The sequence below is a fragment of the Carassius auratus genome, chromosome 9 (assembly GCF_003368295.1).
Source record: "Carassius auratus strain Wakin chromosome 9, ASM336829v1, whole genome shotgun sequence".
NCBI classification, from domain to species: Eukaryota; Metazoa; Chordata; class Actinopteri; order Cypriniformes; family Cyprinidae; genus Carassius; species Carassius auratus.
In genome coordinates, this window is record NC_039251.1 from 1517460 (window position 1) to 1533802 (window position 16343).

The following is a 16343-nucleotide window of genomic DNA, read 5'->3' on the forward strand; positions in this document are numbered from 1 at the left end:
TAATATTAATTAGCCAGCCACGCCTTTACCTTTGTAATATAACCAATGAACGTCAGTATAATCTAATTACTATTAATGAGCAAAGCGTGTTGCCCTGCAACGTTAAACCAAACGATGACGTAGCTCTATTATGCGCATGCTCAGAGATGCGGAAGCCGTGGGCAGGTTGTTAGTTCAAGTGAGAACATATGGGTAGGTAAATAAAGCACCGAATATTAATTTATTTGTGATTTATCGCCAAATTCGCATTATAATAGATACATTGTGAATATCCTGTCGTTTTTCTTTGCGCCGTTAGCATCATAACAATAACGCTGAATGACTGTGATGTACACCAATGTGACTTTTAGAATCATTTTGCTTTCTAACATCAGTGTTTCTTTTACATACAGAATGTATGTAAACTATTTCTATGTAATCTCTTAGATAATGTCGTAATCATCTAACGTTATCGTTTTCATCTATCCATTTTGTGGTTCGATGTTTAAACAGTGTTGCACTAAAAGATGTCGCTGTCTTCACAAAAGACAGAATGTCCGTGTTCCTTCTGAACTGTGTGTAAACACTGAAAACACAATAGTCATCCCTCATTCAGTGACTTCATGCATATTTTGTTGGTTGGCTCATCATTTGTGCTTGTGAATCATGTTAAAAACAAAGCGCTAGATACAGAATGTGACGCGTCTTGAAAAAGTGTGAAAGTGCTGGAGAGACTAATTTATGTGATTTCTTATTTCATTTTTTTATTGGTGGTTCAGTGTTGCGATTGATATGATTGTCTGATGTTTTCTCACTGATCCTGTTCATTCTTCTGTGAACAGCCTTGGCATACTCCGTCCATAATGGCCCCATCCTCATCCTCTTCTTCATGCCGTCGCTGCTGTCCTTGTTCACGGCTGTGCTCAAGATCTTCAGCCTACACTTTGGTTCTGGGTCTGGGTTTTGTCACCTTGGGAACCAGTCGCATCTTATTACTAAAATTCTCGGCCAATGAAGGTAGCATAATATTACACCATAGAGCAACTTAATGTACTGTATGATTCCTTTTCACCAATAGTTTACTTTTTTCAACGTGCATTTTAAATATTGTTGCAACAAATTTTTCTTACCTGCAGCAAACAAATATGACTTTCTTCCTGCATCTGTGAATTTAATGGCAGAGGCCATCAAACTAGTATTTTGTTTAGTGATGTCAGTACGGGTGGTCATTCGAGGTAAGTCAGATTCATTGTCTTAAAATTACTTTCTCAAACCATACACATTAACATACTAAGCAAGTGTAAATACAGTCTGTTGAATTGCGATATATTATGCAGTGTTATTTGAGCTTACTGTACAATAATGGGACTACAAGCATTTCTTGTGTTTTCCAGAGGGCCGGTCTTATAAAGATTTGGGGTGTTCATCTGGTGCCTCTTTTCTCAGCTACCTGAAATGGTCCGTTCCTGCATTTCTCTACTTCCTTGATAACCTCATAATCTTCTATGTGATGACCTATCTGCAACCAGTACGTTGAAATATTAAACGTTTATAGTTATGGATAAATATGATTTGGAAAGCATTTACTACTTTATACAAAATATTTTAGTAATTAGATTAGTGCATTAAATTAAACGCATGTGTGTATGTATATATAAAAAATAATATGTAAATGTATATATTAAATATATGTATTTATAAGCTTTAAATTAATCGGGATCTGCAAGATTGTATTTGCATTTGTTTGATTAAAAATACAGCGAAAGCAGTTACACTGTGAAATATTATTACAATTTAAAATAACAGGTTTATTTATTTCTGTGATGCTAAGCTGAATTTTCAGCAACCGTTGTAGTCTTCAGTGTCACATGATCCTTCACAAATCATTCTAATATGGTGATTTGGTGATAAATGTTAATAATAAAGTTAAAAACTGTTGTGCAGCTTAATATTTTTGTGGAAATCACACACAATACATTCTTCAAAGAATAGAAAGTGAATTTATTTGAAATAGATGTCTTTTGTAACATCACAAATACATGTATCACTTTTGATCAACTTTCAGAGAAAAATTATTATCGTCATTTTCTTTAAAGGAAAAATTTTATTCACTCCAAACTTATGAACGATAACAACATTAATGTTTTTCTCATGTTTTAATAGGCTATGGCAGTTATGTTTTCCAACATTGTAATTTTTACAACAGCTATTCTCTTCCGTGTTGTTCTAAAGTAAGTACCATAATTTATTGATATCCGTTTAATATCCTTGGAAAAATATTTTTATCTGTTACTGACTTTCCATCTTTTGACCTGCAGGAGGCGCCTGTCTTGGGTGCAGTGGGCATCTTTGATCGTGTTGTTCCTGTCCATTGTGTCATTGACCACTGGCAGTGGTGACCAGCATGCCATTGCTGTACATGGCATCCACCCAGCCCACATTTCCACCCCTTCCAACAGCTGCCTAAAATACGCCCATCCCGAGCCAGAGCATCAGAACTATAATGAAACATACTGGAAACGTGAGCTGTGGGACAGCCAGGTCATCCACAAGCTGAACAGCTTCGGCCTGGGTTACGTCCTGCTGCTGCTGCAGTGCTTCATCTCTGCACTGGCCAACATCTACAATGAGAAGATCCTCAAAGAGGGGGAGCAGCTAGTGGAGAGCATCTTCATCCAGAACAGCAAGCTGTATTTGTTTGGTTTGATCTTCAACAGCCTCACGTTGCTCCTGCACTCTGACTACCGTGATGTGACACTACACTGCGGCCTCCTCTATGGACACAACATCTTCTCCATCGCTCTGGTCTTCGTCACAGCTGCCCTAGGCCTGTCGGTGGCCTTCATTCTCAAGTTCCGTGACAACATGTTCCATGTGCTTACAGGCCAGATCACCACAGTCATCATCACTGCGCTCTCTCTCTTCCTGTTTGACTTTCATCCATCGATGGATTTCTTCCTGCAGGCGCCTGTAGTACTGCTAGCCATCTTTATCTACCACAGCAGCAAACTGAAGGATCCAGAGTACGCACTACAACAAGAGAGGCTCCGGGTCATCAATGGCGAGGTGTTTGAGAGGTCAAGAGGGGTAAGAGTCATTTTGAAACATTCTTTAAGATTTAAAAAGGTCCTTTTGTATCTCTGTTGATCATTTATTCCATGTGAGTTATTCGTTTCCACCTTAATTTTTGAAGTGCACTCTGACAGTTTAATCAACGAGGTCTTTGTAGAGGAGGTCTGGCAAACTGGGATCCAATTAAGTAAGCATGAGTAAGAAATTCATAAAGTCATCACTATTAAACGTTGATGGAATATTTGAATCAGGTGGCGTCTGGTAATTTGTTAATTTAGCCACTGTGCTAAATAAAAACCTTGGATTGTTTTGGTTATTTTCAATGAGTTTGTGTATATGCTCTGCCCTAGCAGTTTTTAGAGCCTGTCAATAGCTGGACATACTGTTTTTCCATGCAATTCTAAAACCTGCCAAGTTAGTTTTTCTCCATTTGCATTCAAGACTACGAGTTTCTTTCTTGAGAGAGTGAGTATTACTGTTATACCATGGCACAGTACGTTTTTCCTCTAACCTTCTTCAATTTGAAGGCGATTCATGTGGGATAATGAGCGTGATATTGCGTAGCTTGTCAGTGATCTACAGCTCTGTCTATTAAGTGCCGCTCCATTTGAAAGCATGTGATGGTGATTTAGCGCTAATCACGGTACCAGATTTACTGACTAGATATGCATGACCATATCATTAGATATATCACCCAGCCCTAATTATCATATACATGGAAGTAGAATTTGCAGTCAGAGTTTACGGTTAACTGCTGAAGCCAATGCTATCATCTAAGCATTAGACCATATAAAGACTACATACCAGAAACATTTCTTATTAAAGCTGCTTTCCGCAACTTTTGACGCTCTAGCGGTTAATAAACACAACTGCTTGTGTCTGAATATGAAACAGTCTGAATATAAACCGTTATTATAGGTGTACCCTAGTGATTCAGGACAGGCTAAAACACGGTTTGGAAAATCCATTCATGGTGTATTCATACATTTTGTAAATCTTGAACACAAAAAAGTTACGGACCGCAGCTCTGATTGGTTGTTTCTTACCGGGAGCGGTGTATTTCTGCAAATGGCAATAGGACCACTGGGAGGAGCCAGAGGAGCTTGATTTTTTCACAGATTATCTGTCTCATATTCTACTGACTGGACATAATGACAGGTTTAACAAATATGTAAAAGATGTTTACAAAAGTTACCTTCTGCAGCTTTAATTACAGCCTCAAAGTCATGTCTTGCATCCCTTACAAGTGATTACCCAGCACTTATTATTACCCATACTTATTCCAGTATCTCTTAAACATATTTTATTACTTTGTTCTGGTTTAAGTTCTTTTAGAAAATTAAATTACTCCGTAAACACTTCGTGGTGTCAATCCAGAATACATTTTAGTCTTTATCTGAAGGAGTGTGTTTGAATATTCTGTTGCTATTCCGTTTTTCTGTGTCTTGCTTGAGCACTTTTAAATTTTTTTTTAAATGCTTTTATTAATGTTTTGATGGCCTGCAGTCTTTTCCATTCTGCTGCCTCTCACGTTTTTAAAAGACGAGGCTATCTTCTGTACGAATGGTCTCTACGAAAAATTCCAAAACTGATACAAACTTTCTTCATTGGATTGTACCACTGATTACGTATATATAAAGATATATATATATATATATAGTCCCTAAAAGCTGTCATGTTTTTCTGCAGTGGTCTCAACAGAATGTATGTGGTAGTTCATGATTGTGTTTTATGTTTTTCTTTTAGGATGGGGAGGAGTTGGAGAGACTAACCAAGGCTAACACAGAGAGTGAATCTGAAGAAGAATCTTTCTGAGTCTGTTTTGATCTCATCTCTCTAATTATCATGTAAATATTCTGGAATCAGCCTGTATATGTATTATGTAAATGTATTATAATGACTGGTAATTGTTTCAGTCACATGGAATGTCTGGGTGACATGCAAAGTGATTAAAGAGTTGTTTATTTTCTTCTTCTACAAACTGTTTACACATTATGAGCATGTATCAAACTCATGGGTGTTTGTGAAAGTGTTTCTTTCATATTTATTGTTTGGTCTATTCTTGGTTCCTTCATATAGTAGTTGACTAAGTGACAGTAATAGTATTAATGTAAGAGGAGCTTGTTTAAATTTTAATGTACTTCTGTAATGGGAATGTAATTGCGATTCAAAGCATGTGTAATATTGTGCATGATGTCGTTTTTGTTGACATTTTAAAAAATACTTGGATTTTTGCAATAATAAACATCCATATTTTAATCCTACTTGCTAAAATATATATTTTTAAATAAGTTTTTATTTAAATTCTTAATAATACTGCTATTTTGTGGCAATTGCTGATATATTACTGACCAACAGAGGGAGCAAAGCAAGAAAAAGTCAACTACTTAATTTGACTGTGCTTAAGATTTTTGATATACCTATATTTGAGTGCCTTCAAATCTCAGCTGTATTCTAAAAAAGTTCAGCTAAAAATAGAACTGACTTGCAATGTTTGGAAACATATATCAAAAGGCATGATAGCAATACAATATATTTTTATTGAAATTAAAGTACACTTTATACGTTTATAAATAAGACACAAAGCGACAGTGCTCTTTAAAAATAGAGTAACAATATCAAAACATTGTTTAACAAGAAAAAGCAGGTTGTGACCTTTAAAAACGATCACTTCTTATAGAGAAGACATCCAATAAATACAAATGTTTTGTTTACGTCTTTATCTACAAAAGAGTTTGTCCATAGATGTAAAACGATATACCCCAACATTAAGAGACAGATGTAAAGCAGAGGAGATGCATCTTTAAGAATGAACAGCTCTATATGATAAATGTAAAAGCAGTTAAAAGGGAAGTTTTTAGTTATCTCCTACCCTGACACTGTCTTATGAAAGCGTAATAACCCTAATAACCCTGATGATAACCATCCTGGTACCCCTCATGATAGCCATGGTGGTAGCCATATCCACCGTACTCATCCTCCGGGCAGCGCATGCCTAGAGACTGCTGGATAGCCATTTCCTGTCTGCGGAGCTGCATGGAGTCGATCAAGTCATAGATGATGGCCATAGACCACATGGGGGACGGGTACCAGGACTTGACATTTCCATCTTTTCCCACCAGCAGCATGGAGAAGTATTCAGGACTGATCTGGAAATAGTTTCTAATGTCCCTCACTAGAGTGGCAGAAATGCCCTCGCGCTCCACCGTTGCACTTCCTGAAACACATAAACGTGCGTGTCAAAAAAACAGGTGTGCAGGTGCACATAAACAAGATATGGTGGATATACAGAAAATTGTGCCTTTTGTTCACCACAAATGACTTGGCACTGATTAATGGGATACTGAACTTTACATTATTTGATAGATTTGAGTTCAGCGTGTAATGCAAAACAATTTTATTATAAAATGTTTGTTTTAGCTGAGCCAATGTGCATGTCATCATTCATCATTAGTGCAATTTAATAGGTTATATAAAACATAATTATACCTAAAATTAACTTTTACTGAAATTAAAAAAATCTTGCTTTCACAGTCCACAGTTTTCTTTTTATGAAGTGCTTTATGCACTTTCTAAGAGAACACTGAATTTGTTTTTGTCCTCTTTTCAACCCTGTTGAATCTTCTGCCACCTTTAAGGGAGTTTATTAAACATTTAATTTTGTTTCCACTTACACTGACTTTGTCAAGCTTGACAGTTAAAGTTGGTAGAAAGTATAGTTAGTATATAGTTAAATAGTTACTGTTCAAAAGTCAGGGGTCTGTGAGATTGTTTTATGTAAAAGTATAGTAATAAACCGTAATATTACCATGGAAAAATTCTTGGATTTATAGGAAACTTTTGAACTGCCGAAATAAATCAATCAATACAGAATTAAATAGAAATTCTAGAAGTTCTATCTTTCCACCATCTTTCCATCCTTTAGCAAAACTCATATATGCACATCTGACTTTAAGTAAAGGGCTTTTTAACATACATAATATTACAAAAATATCTGAAGGAACATTTTCATAGAAACCAGATTTATTTTTATAAAACCAACATGTTTTGTCAGTTATTGACTTTGCTTTTATCTTACATATGGGTCCTGCCATGAAGTCTTCAATGTCAGCACTCTAAATACAGCTTCACTTTCTGATCTTAATGCATCAGACAGACTGCTGATGCAGTCTTTCAAAACACACAGGAGCCTCGGTGCCAGTGAACGCAACACTGTCTGAAGTTTCAACAATGATGGAAAATATGTAAACGCCTGAGTCCTTTTTCATTTCGGTCCTGCAAAATATAATTCCTGTGAGAACTGTCTGGTCATTTCTGAGCCCGGCTGGAGCCGGAGAGGCTGACTCATCCAGGGAATGGCCTGAAACCAGAGGCTACTGGCTGCTTCTGACACCTAAAAAAGCAGCCAGTGTCAACACAACACCACCACATCTAACATAACGTGCTGATTAACCCTTAACTCACTAAACACCTGCCTGTTCGGAGGTATATTTTCATCTAGACTTTTCTTTAGATGCTTTTAAAAACCATAGCTACAAGTGTTTACATACCTGTAAAAAGGTCTTCCTGCACCTCAAAGTCTAAACCACATTTAATGTAGGAGTTTACTGGTAAGTTTCATTTCCCAAAAGTGTAGGTTTATTTTGTTTGTTTTTTTTTTTTTTTCTAGTGTTTCAGCATCATTGGTCTTACCATTGATTGGGTAAAGCTCCAACACTCCTCCCATGTCTATCAGTTCTGTCCCCACCAGCTTCAGTACTGATACGTGGCGAAGACCTGCAAATCAACCAAGACAGAAAGATTTTTTTCTCAAATCTGAATTTCAAGCCTGAGTTTTTAAATGTTTGCATGTTTGCTGTTTACAGATTGTTGGTAATGGAATATGTGTGGGATGTATTAATAAACAAAGCTGTTTCTCAAGACATTTAAGTCCGACTTGGACAGCGATATTCAAACCTTACGTCAGTTTAAATGGATTTTTTTTTTGGTTCCATGCCTGTCAAACACTGTGATTGTTCTAAGATCTTTCCCTGGTCACATTCTGCCACATAATTATTATTTTTATAGAGCTGAGTAAAGACGTCAGTTTGTAAGCAAATTTTCTAAGAGCTCCCTCTGGTAATTTCTGAATGTTTTTTTGGAATAGCAGTTTAGAATTTATGAGTAAATTAAAGTATGTGGTTAACATTATTTCAGGAAACTTTCACATTTTGTTCCACAACATAAATTACTCACAGTCATACATCTAATGTGAATCCTGTAGCCTCAGGTTTCTAAACTGAAGTTGTTAGTTGCTATTAACTAGTTTATTCACAACTAGCAACATCTCTTTATGATTTCCAAAGACATTTGATGTGGAATTTGACTAAGGCTACACTTCACTATTAGCTGTTCCAGGTTGTGTGACTGGATGGGGTCAAAACTTTGACCAACAGGTATGAAATTGGCAAGCAAACCACCACTAATAAATATACTATTTGAATGTCAATAAAGTTCACCTACTCTATGCAGAGCTATATAACCATTAAAGATGGATGCTGAAAGTTAGTTCATTACAGTTAATTACATTAAGTTATGTGCTTGTCAGGATTTCTGGGAAAAGACAAAATGGCAAACATCCACTGCTGTTGTTTCAAGCTTATTTTCTGGGAACATTTCTGAATGTAAGTATCATCACAAATACACATTGTTCTTATCAAGAAAAATTCCACATCCATTACTCAATGGAGTTTATGAGAGCTGGCTTAGTCTGAACTACAGTAACAATAATCTGGTTTCAATCTTCACTGAGTGACAAGAGAAAATCAATGCGAGATATTATCTTGGCAAACTTGAGACACAAGAATGAAACATTTGCAAACCCCTCTAGATTCTAGAATAAAAATGTCCCCCCAAAAATGCAATGTGTATTTATGTGCAATAATGTTATCTGGCATTTTTATCCAGATTCTCCTTCAGTGACATCTGAAGGTTTAGTTATTGTTATTCTTACCCAGGTTGCATGCCTGGCTGTTTAGTGAATAGAGCTGTTGCTGATAGGCCCATTCTTCATCATTTGGTGCAGATATAACAAACAACCTGCGTCTCCAGCGGAACCTAAAATCGAGTGGCCCAAAATCATTAATTGTAAGATTCCCAGCAATGAATCTTTTCAATAGAAAATGCTTATGAACTACCTGGAAAGAAAGTTCTCCAAGGATCTTGGCTTGTCTTCTTTTTTACACGTCACCCCATCACGTTTCTGTTGCTCCATCTCTCTGATGCGTGATGAAAACGTGTCGATGTAATCAAACACAGCCTTCATCGCAATCGGCACCTCATAATATTGCTGAAAATAAAAAGATACACAAAACAAGCTTTCATAGAGGGTTAATAGGAAGAACCAAGTATCTTCACTATTAAGGGGATTTTCTCGATAGGTTTTGAGCAGCCAAGAATGCCAAACCCAAAATGATGTGTCAAATCAACAGAGCTGTCAAGAATTCTTGACATTTTTCTGCAAACCACAACAAATCTGCTGTTCAAGCAAGAATGCAATCCAAAACGCAATGTCCAGTATCAAGATTCTTTTGACTTTGCAGTTGTATTTTTATTATTATTATCTTATTTCTTTACTTAAATTCAAATTATAAGTGTAAATGCTTTATTTGCTAATGCATTTGATTTATTTTATAGTAACCATTACTTTGAACCCAGTTAATGAAGGCATACATAATTCAATGAATATGGATGTTCAAACATGTTCTTAAAAGTCTCATTTACAGCGACGGTGATGATTCCTGTTTATTTGTGGGCAGTTTATTTATTAACATAGTCAGTTGCGTCGACATTCAGCTCTCACAATTTAGTTCAAACACTTCATGCCAGAATTAACCAAGTATTCGTGGGTGTCTGACTGGCTACGGTTCTGAGGATTTTCAATAGATTTGACTGTCTATCCGCTGCCTGACTGCACAGTGGCTTCTTTGTGTATTCCAGCTGTCTGCAAACAGGACTCGGCTTTACGCTGGCACACCTCACGTACGCCTGAAAAGTACTGTGGAAGAAGCGAGCTTTAAAGTGGTGAAAATGTTATATGTGCCAAGTTACTGTCTTTTACCTTGGCCTTTCATGTCCAGATCTGTGAGGACCATGTAGAAATCACTGTAGGTCATTCCGTACTCCTTCCTCAGCTCTGTGATGAGATCCTGGTTCTCCAAATCCTCCTGTTTCAGACCTTTCATGGGCTTGTCATTCTCTGCAAAGACGCCACACAAAATCCCACAGACTGATCAACCAACCAGAGAGATAAATACAGAAGATTACAGATGGCTCCACAGTCTGCTAGTTTTGTTTTGACTGCAGTTCAAAGAGACATGCGTGTCTTTCATAACATGCAGAACCCAGGGCGACCCCTCCAGTGGGGTCAACGCTGGTAGAACTCGGGACAGTGAGGCTCTCGGCTATACGAGGAGCTCAATGCTGTTCTGCTGTTTGTCTAAATGGAAAATCACCAGACATGCTGTCTTTTAATGAAGTGCTGCAGGGCCTTAGGGAAGGCAGCTCTGTGTGTTTATTCTGGGAACATGGCTTCCTTTGCTATACAAGAGACAGATAAAAACAGAGCAACTCATGTGAAAGACCCTCTTTGCTCTGTGGAAACTCTGTGGGTGCGTGAGACAGCACGGGAAGACGCGGCCAACCCAAAGTATTTGTTTTCCTTTCCGCAAAATCCAAAGAATTTCTCGCTCTGATTTCCAGTGGACAACAAAACCGACTGTTTAAGGCACTCCACTTTCAGCACGGGAGGTGAACTACAATTAAAAACCAATCAAAGCAGAGCCGGAATGCTTTTTCTCCCTCTAAACATGTGGTTTTCTTTAAATAAGATCTTTATTTATCTCTCAAGGCCAGAATATATAATAAGGAGGCTTTAGGCTCATGTACTACTTGACTAGCACTATATAAACAACAACTAGGAATCTGAATATAAAACAAATAAATACAATTTCTGAATAATAAGGATAAAATGAAATCCCCTCTCTGTGGAGTTACATCATAAGAATTACAAACGGAAAATGAGAGATTAGGTTTAGCCTCAGCAACGCTCCTAATTATATATGCCTACCATAGCCACAGCACAGGACCTTTAATTGTGGTTTAGGGACCGTTGATCATACAGTCAGTCATGTTTCCTTTTCTAGTACCTCTGATGCTGCACTAGAACCAGTCACAGTGAGCTGGCAGGCTATAAATGCTCAGAATGTGCCAGGCAGATATATGCCTTCATAAAGAGCCTTATGTGTTCACTTAGCTCTCTTTAAGAGAGAGATGTTTATGAGCACCTGTTTTGCTTCCATTTTTCCATCCTGCGGCAGTGAGAGGGACCCCTCGCATAGAGCTATTTGACGTAGACCAGACTGATGAGTATATGGAAGAAAAGTCAAAGCACTGACTCATTCAGACGTAGGCTGGATGATGACGATGTCATTGTTAAACCCTTTCAAAGCATTTTGTCTAACGCTTCTAGAATCTAACTGTGTGACATCTGGTAATACAACCAGGGTTGTGCAAAATTTGATTAAAGAATTAGCTTACTTTCAAATGATGAGTTGAGTTGGAACTATCTCTATCTAGCTACACTATATGGACAAAGTATTGGGACACCCCCTTCTAATGAATAGGTTTGACTGCTTTGATTTCTATGAATACAAATCTTTATGTTTAAGCATACTTATAATGGTTTTGTGCTTCTAATTGTATAGCAACAGTTTTGACAGGACCTTTTTCTATCCAAACATGACAAAAATAAATTACTGATTCAGTCAGTGTATTTATGTAAATGCAGACCCTGAGCCAAAAACTCATCACCAAACATCAATGTCTTTTACATAAACTATATGGACAAAAGTATTGGGACACCCCCTCTTTTATTTCCATGTCTGTTCCAACAGTTTTGGAAGTGTCTAAAATATATACAAGTGATTGGTGTTTGCCGACAAGTTTTTGGCTCAAGGTATGCGTTTAAAGTCACAATAGAGGTGTTCAGCTGGGATTATGACTTGGCTTTCTGCAGACCAGTCAAGTTCTTCCACACTGCACTGAATCAATCATTTCTTTTTGAACGTTGTCTTATACACAGAGGCATTGGCATTTTATAATAGAAAAGAGTCCTGTCCAAACTGTTGCTATAAAATTAGAAGCACACAATTCCCTACTATGCTTTAAGATTTGTACTCATATCAATTATTAAAGTAGTCAAAACTGTTCATTAAAAGGGGGTGTCCCAATACTTTTGTCCATATAGTGTATCTATAAGGCCTTTAAACCTCTTAAATGTCATTCATAATTCCAAATACACACAACCCTGGTAAAAACAGATAGGTAGGAAGCATTCAAAGCTAAATTTCAGGTAAAAATCTGGTGTTGATTATCTTAGCATGTCTGAGGGAGTGAGCTATTTGTTTGAATCCAACAATACTCAGTGTTTTTGAATTCAAGCCATAGACGTCCCTGCTTGTGGAGCAGTTCCACAACAACACTGACAATGAAGAAATTGTAAGAATGTAGATTGTTGTATGCTTTACCAATCTACCCACCCTACAAAACTGTCTGATCTGTCAAGAACTGACTGCTGTTTCTGAGCTAAAACTCTCCAGTCAGAATATCAGCTACAAAGAAAACAGACATTTTCCCCATGTCTTGGATAATGAGCTAGAGAGAATAACGTGCCAGGGCAGACTCTCTGCACTCTTCCATTTGATTCATCTAGCAGCATTCCGTGACACTTGAACAAGTACCATTCACTCCATTCCCAGACCAAACTTTAAGATCCTTTGCTTTGAGGTTCTGTGTCATATGAGGTCATAATCTGGAAAAGTGCTTCCCTAACTTACAAGTGAGTGCCAACTGTTGGATAAAAGGCGCTTTTTGTTTGGCAAATTAAAAGCCCTTAATCTCCAGCAAAGGAAAATGGCTTGTGTTTATCATATCCATCTTCAGTCTAACCATTCATAGTTCCATGTCACAACTAGTAAAGCTCTCAAAGAGCAGGAAACAGTTGTTCTTTTTCATGAACGTTGCGGAATTTTATGATGGGTGAGTTCAATTCGGCTCAGTGGGAATGGATGGAATGCTCTGACCGGAACTTCCATAACCTGGGTTTAAATGTCCATATGTCAAAACATGACATGGATTCTCAGCAGTGCTTGTTTAAAAATGAGGAAAGCAAAACATAGGAAAGGATAACAGGAAAGCAGGCAATGATGAAAAGACATTCCCCATCAGTTTTAAAGTTTTTTGATGCTTTTTCCATGGTTATTATATAGTATATATTTGATATATGCACATATATTATTTTTTTCAAACGAGATGAATGTGGCTTACCAAGTTGGTAATGATCTATTTTCATGGTGCTATTTGTAAGCATGCCGAAGATGGTGATGATGGAGACCTTCCTGATGGCCATCTCACACACATGTTCCAAGTATTCATCCCTTTGCTGAACATACATGGTGTTCTCCTCTGTTGGAGAGGTGATCAACTGAAGTGAAGAGTTTGTAACAGAAGAACAGTTAATAATACATTACAGAAATTCCACATTTCTTAATCAGAATACTTACAAAGCTACTCACAATTAGTCTTCTTTTGCTTTCAAAATAGTCTAGAAAGGTTGCCAGAGTTCCTTTAGGTGGCGGAGGGGGCGGTGGTGGTGGTGGTGGTCTTTTTGTTGGTTTCTGATACTCTTCTTTCTCATGGATCTTTGATTCTTTCTTTCCATTTTTCTTACCACCCTTTCCCCTCCTCTCCGTCTTGTCCTTCTTGTCCTTTTTCTTCTTTTTATCCGCCCTGCCCTTGCCTTTCTTGGCAGGCACAATTTCTTCCTCCTTCTCTTCAGGATAGATGTTGGTGGGCTCACCTACATCATATTTCTCTTCATATGTATTGCTAATTTCCTTATCGCCATTTTTTTTCCTTGTAGGCTTAACTTTAGGCGGTTTGTGTTGTGTAGGTATAATGCTGGAATGTCTGTGGTTGTATTCTTTTTTATCTGTGTGGTTGTCCCTGTATTTTGCGGTGTCAGCTTTGGTGTAGACGGGAAGGGTTGTGGGTGAGGTTGTCTGGTGTCTGTCTCTACGGTTGTAATAGTACGGCTCAGTGGTGGTCTTGTGTGCTGGGATCCATTGAGGGGTAGTATGAGCTCTCGTCGTCCTTGGAGTGGTGGTGGTCCGTGTTGTGGTTGTTGGTCGGCCGTGTTGTTGTCGTCGTTGTAGTGGTGGATCGGGTTGTAGTTGGGGGACGTGTGGTGGTGGTGGTAGTTGCTTTGGTGGTGGTGGTAGTGGTCGTTGGTCTCGTTGGAGTTGGAGTAGTTGTTGTTGTCGGTCTTCGAATGGGTTTTCGCACCTCTTTTCTCCTCTCCGTTGGTGGGTTCACTTGGGGGTCAGTGCTGGGTACACCCTTGACCACCTGCCCCTCCACCCCAGCCCCTTTACACTTCTGGACAAAGCCTTTCTGCCTGACTTTCTCCATTTTGCGAATGGGCGACTGGTCGATAACTTCGTACATCGCTTCCAGTCTGACAGGGTATGGGTAGCGTTCTTCTACCTGAAGCGTCTTCTTAAGAAGGACCATCCCAAACTTTCCTTTTTCTAATTTAAGAAAGTTCATGAGCCTGGGAATAATAGTTGTATCTAATGGCTCTTCCATCACCTTGCCTTCATTAGTAATGCGTCTGATTTTCCCACCCAATTCCCCTTCCTGGTGGAACACAACAATCTGATGCACGTGCCGCTCTGCTAATTCACAGTAAACATCAGGTTTGAGAAGACTCATCATCAATCTGAAGTAGCCATCAGAGTCGTGAGGTGCAGAAATAACCAGCAGGCGGTTTTTTCCTGCAAATGACGCCAGTAAGTTTGGAGAACCAGCGCTGCTTGGCATGCGGGATACTCTGGCCCTGGCTCCAGGTGTTCCATCATCTTGCTGGATTGGGTTCCTAGACTCACCCTGTGCTGGTCTCCTTTGTGCCAAGACCTTTCTGGATTGGACGTTCCTGGTAACGTTTATACCTTCATCTCCCTGCATCTGCTGGCGTCTCTCATAAATCGATGAAGGAGAACGTGTTTTCACGTAACCCTGTCGTGATTTGTTTTGTTTTGCTCGTCTTAAGGAAATCAGTCTGAGTTTGGCTTGTTTATCGGTCGGGCTGCTCTCTGACATGTAAACAGCCCATGTCAACAGACACAAAACACCGAAACCAAAAATGTACCTTCCCCTCATATTTGAAAACTTTAATAACACTTAAGTCAGTAGAGAGATGCAATCCAGTAAAGCGTCATAAGATCCAATTTATTTTTTTAGAAGTGTTTATAATTCTGATGCTCAATGCAGAACAAGGCAAAAGTTATTTAAAACCATAGTTGGGTACTTAACAAACAAAGAAAATAATTTTCTTTAAAAAAAAGAAAAAAAAAAGACAAAATCGGTCAAGTTAAATCGACCTTGGTTTTACCTGTAAGTGCGTCTAGGAAACATTTCTTGAACAAGCAGCGCGCGATCTGGTTGGATCAGTGCAAATAGGTATTTACCGCTACCCAGCGCCAGATTTTCTCATCATTCCTGTATTAAAATGCATACAATCCCTTAATCATCTGGAAATAGATATTAAGAAGTAAATCTCCGGTCCTCAGTCAGTTTCGAGAAGTTTGACACGCGCCACTTCAACACAATGCACGTTGCGAAAAATGAGAAAAAAAGACAGAAATACTTCCAAAAGTTTGGTAAACTCTCTGTGCGTCTCCTTATCACTGGAAGCTTTCCCAGACATGTCAGAAAGCAACAGCACAGCAGCCTCCGTATCCTCTGACGAGCGCACAGGACCAACCCATGCAGCTCAGGGGTGCCAGTGCGCGGAGATTTACTCCTGCAATCAGAGTAAGTGTAAAACCGGCAAATACTTTAATGAAAAGACCCGTTTCATAAATAAGACAGCAATATTTATGAACAATAAATTTAGAAAGTGCAATATTATAAAGACAACATGTAGTTTCTAAAATGATGAAAATTGTATTTTCTTTTTTCACTGCTCTTAAAGCCAAAGAAAATTATTTAAATATTATATTGAAAATGGTTTGTATCAAATGTTGGCTGTGAATATTTTTCCCCTACCCGAAGAGAAACATTTTCAGTAAATATTGTTTCTAAATAGTTTTAAAGAAAATGCCTGAAAAGCAAACTAAAGGCAACAATGGCGATAAACTAAACAGAATGGCACAAGAAAACAAACATTGAAAATATCATTTGATTGAGATATA

The 16343-nt window shown here is 38.2% G+C and overlaps 2 protein-coding genes across 2 annotated transcripts; one reads left to right on the forward strand and one right to left on the reverse strand.

Moving 5' to 3' along the window:
* Positions 1-124: 124 nt before the first annotated feature.
* On the forward strand, positions 125-4935 carry LOC113108164 (probable UDP-sugar transporter protein SLC35A5). The gene is made up of 7 exons (XM_026271013.1): positions 125-192; positions 822-996; positions 1116-1214; positions 1374-1507; positions 2143-2210; positions 2298-3066; positions 4798-4935. The coding sequence occupies exons 2-7, from the start codon at positions 843-845 to the stop codon at positions 4864-4866; spliced, it is 1293 nt and encodes a 430-aa protein (XP_026126798.1). The 5' UTR covers positions 125-192; positions 822-842; the 3' UTR covers positions 4867-4935.
* A 683-nt stretch (positions 4936-5618) lies between these two features.
* LOC113108165 (coiled-coil domain-containing protein 80-like) lies at positions 5619-15903 on the reverse strand. The gene is given in 8 exon segments (XM_026271014.1): positions 5619-6268; positions 7744-7827; positions 9044-9147; positions 9228-9384; positions 10157-10288; positions 13417-13573; positions 13665-14274; positions 14276-15903. Coding segments are annotated over 8 exon segments (2592 nt in total). The 5' UTR covers positions 15310-15903; the 3' UTR covers positions 5619-5954.
* Positions 15904-16343: the final 440 nt, after the last annotated feature.

Coding starts and splice junctions, on each gene's coding strand:
- LOC113108164 (XM_026271013.1), top strand. CDS start 843: ATGGCCCCATCCTCATCCTCTTCTTCATGCCGTCGCTGCTGTCCTTGT. Junction 2,211..2,297: donor CTCTTCCGTGTTGTTCTAAA/GTAAGTACCATA, acceptor TTTGACCTGCAG/GAGGCGCCTGTCTTGGGTGC. Junction 3,067..4,797: donor TGTTTGAGAGGTCAAGAGGG/GTAAGAGTCATT, acceptor TTTTTCTTTTAG/GATGGGGAGGAGTTGGAGAG.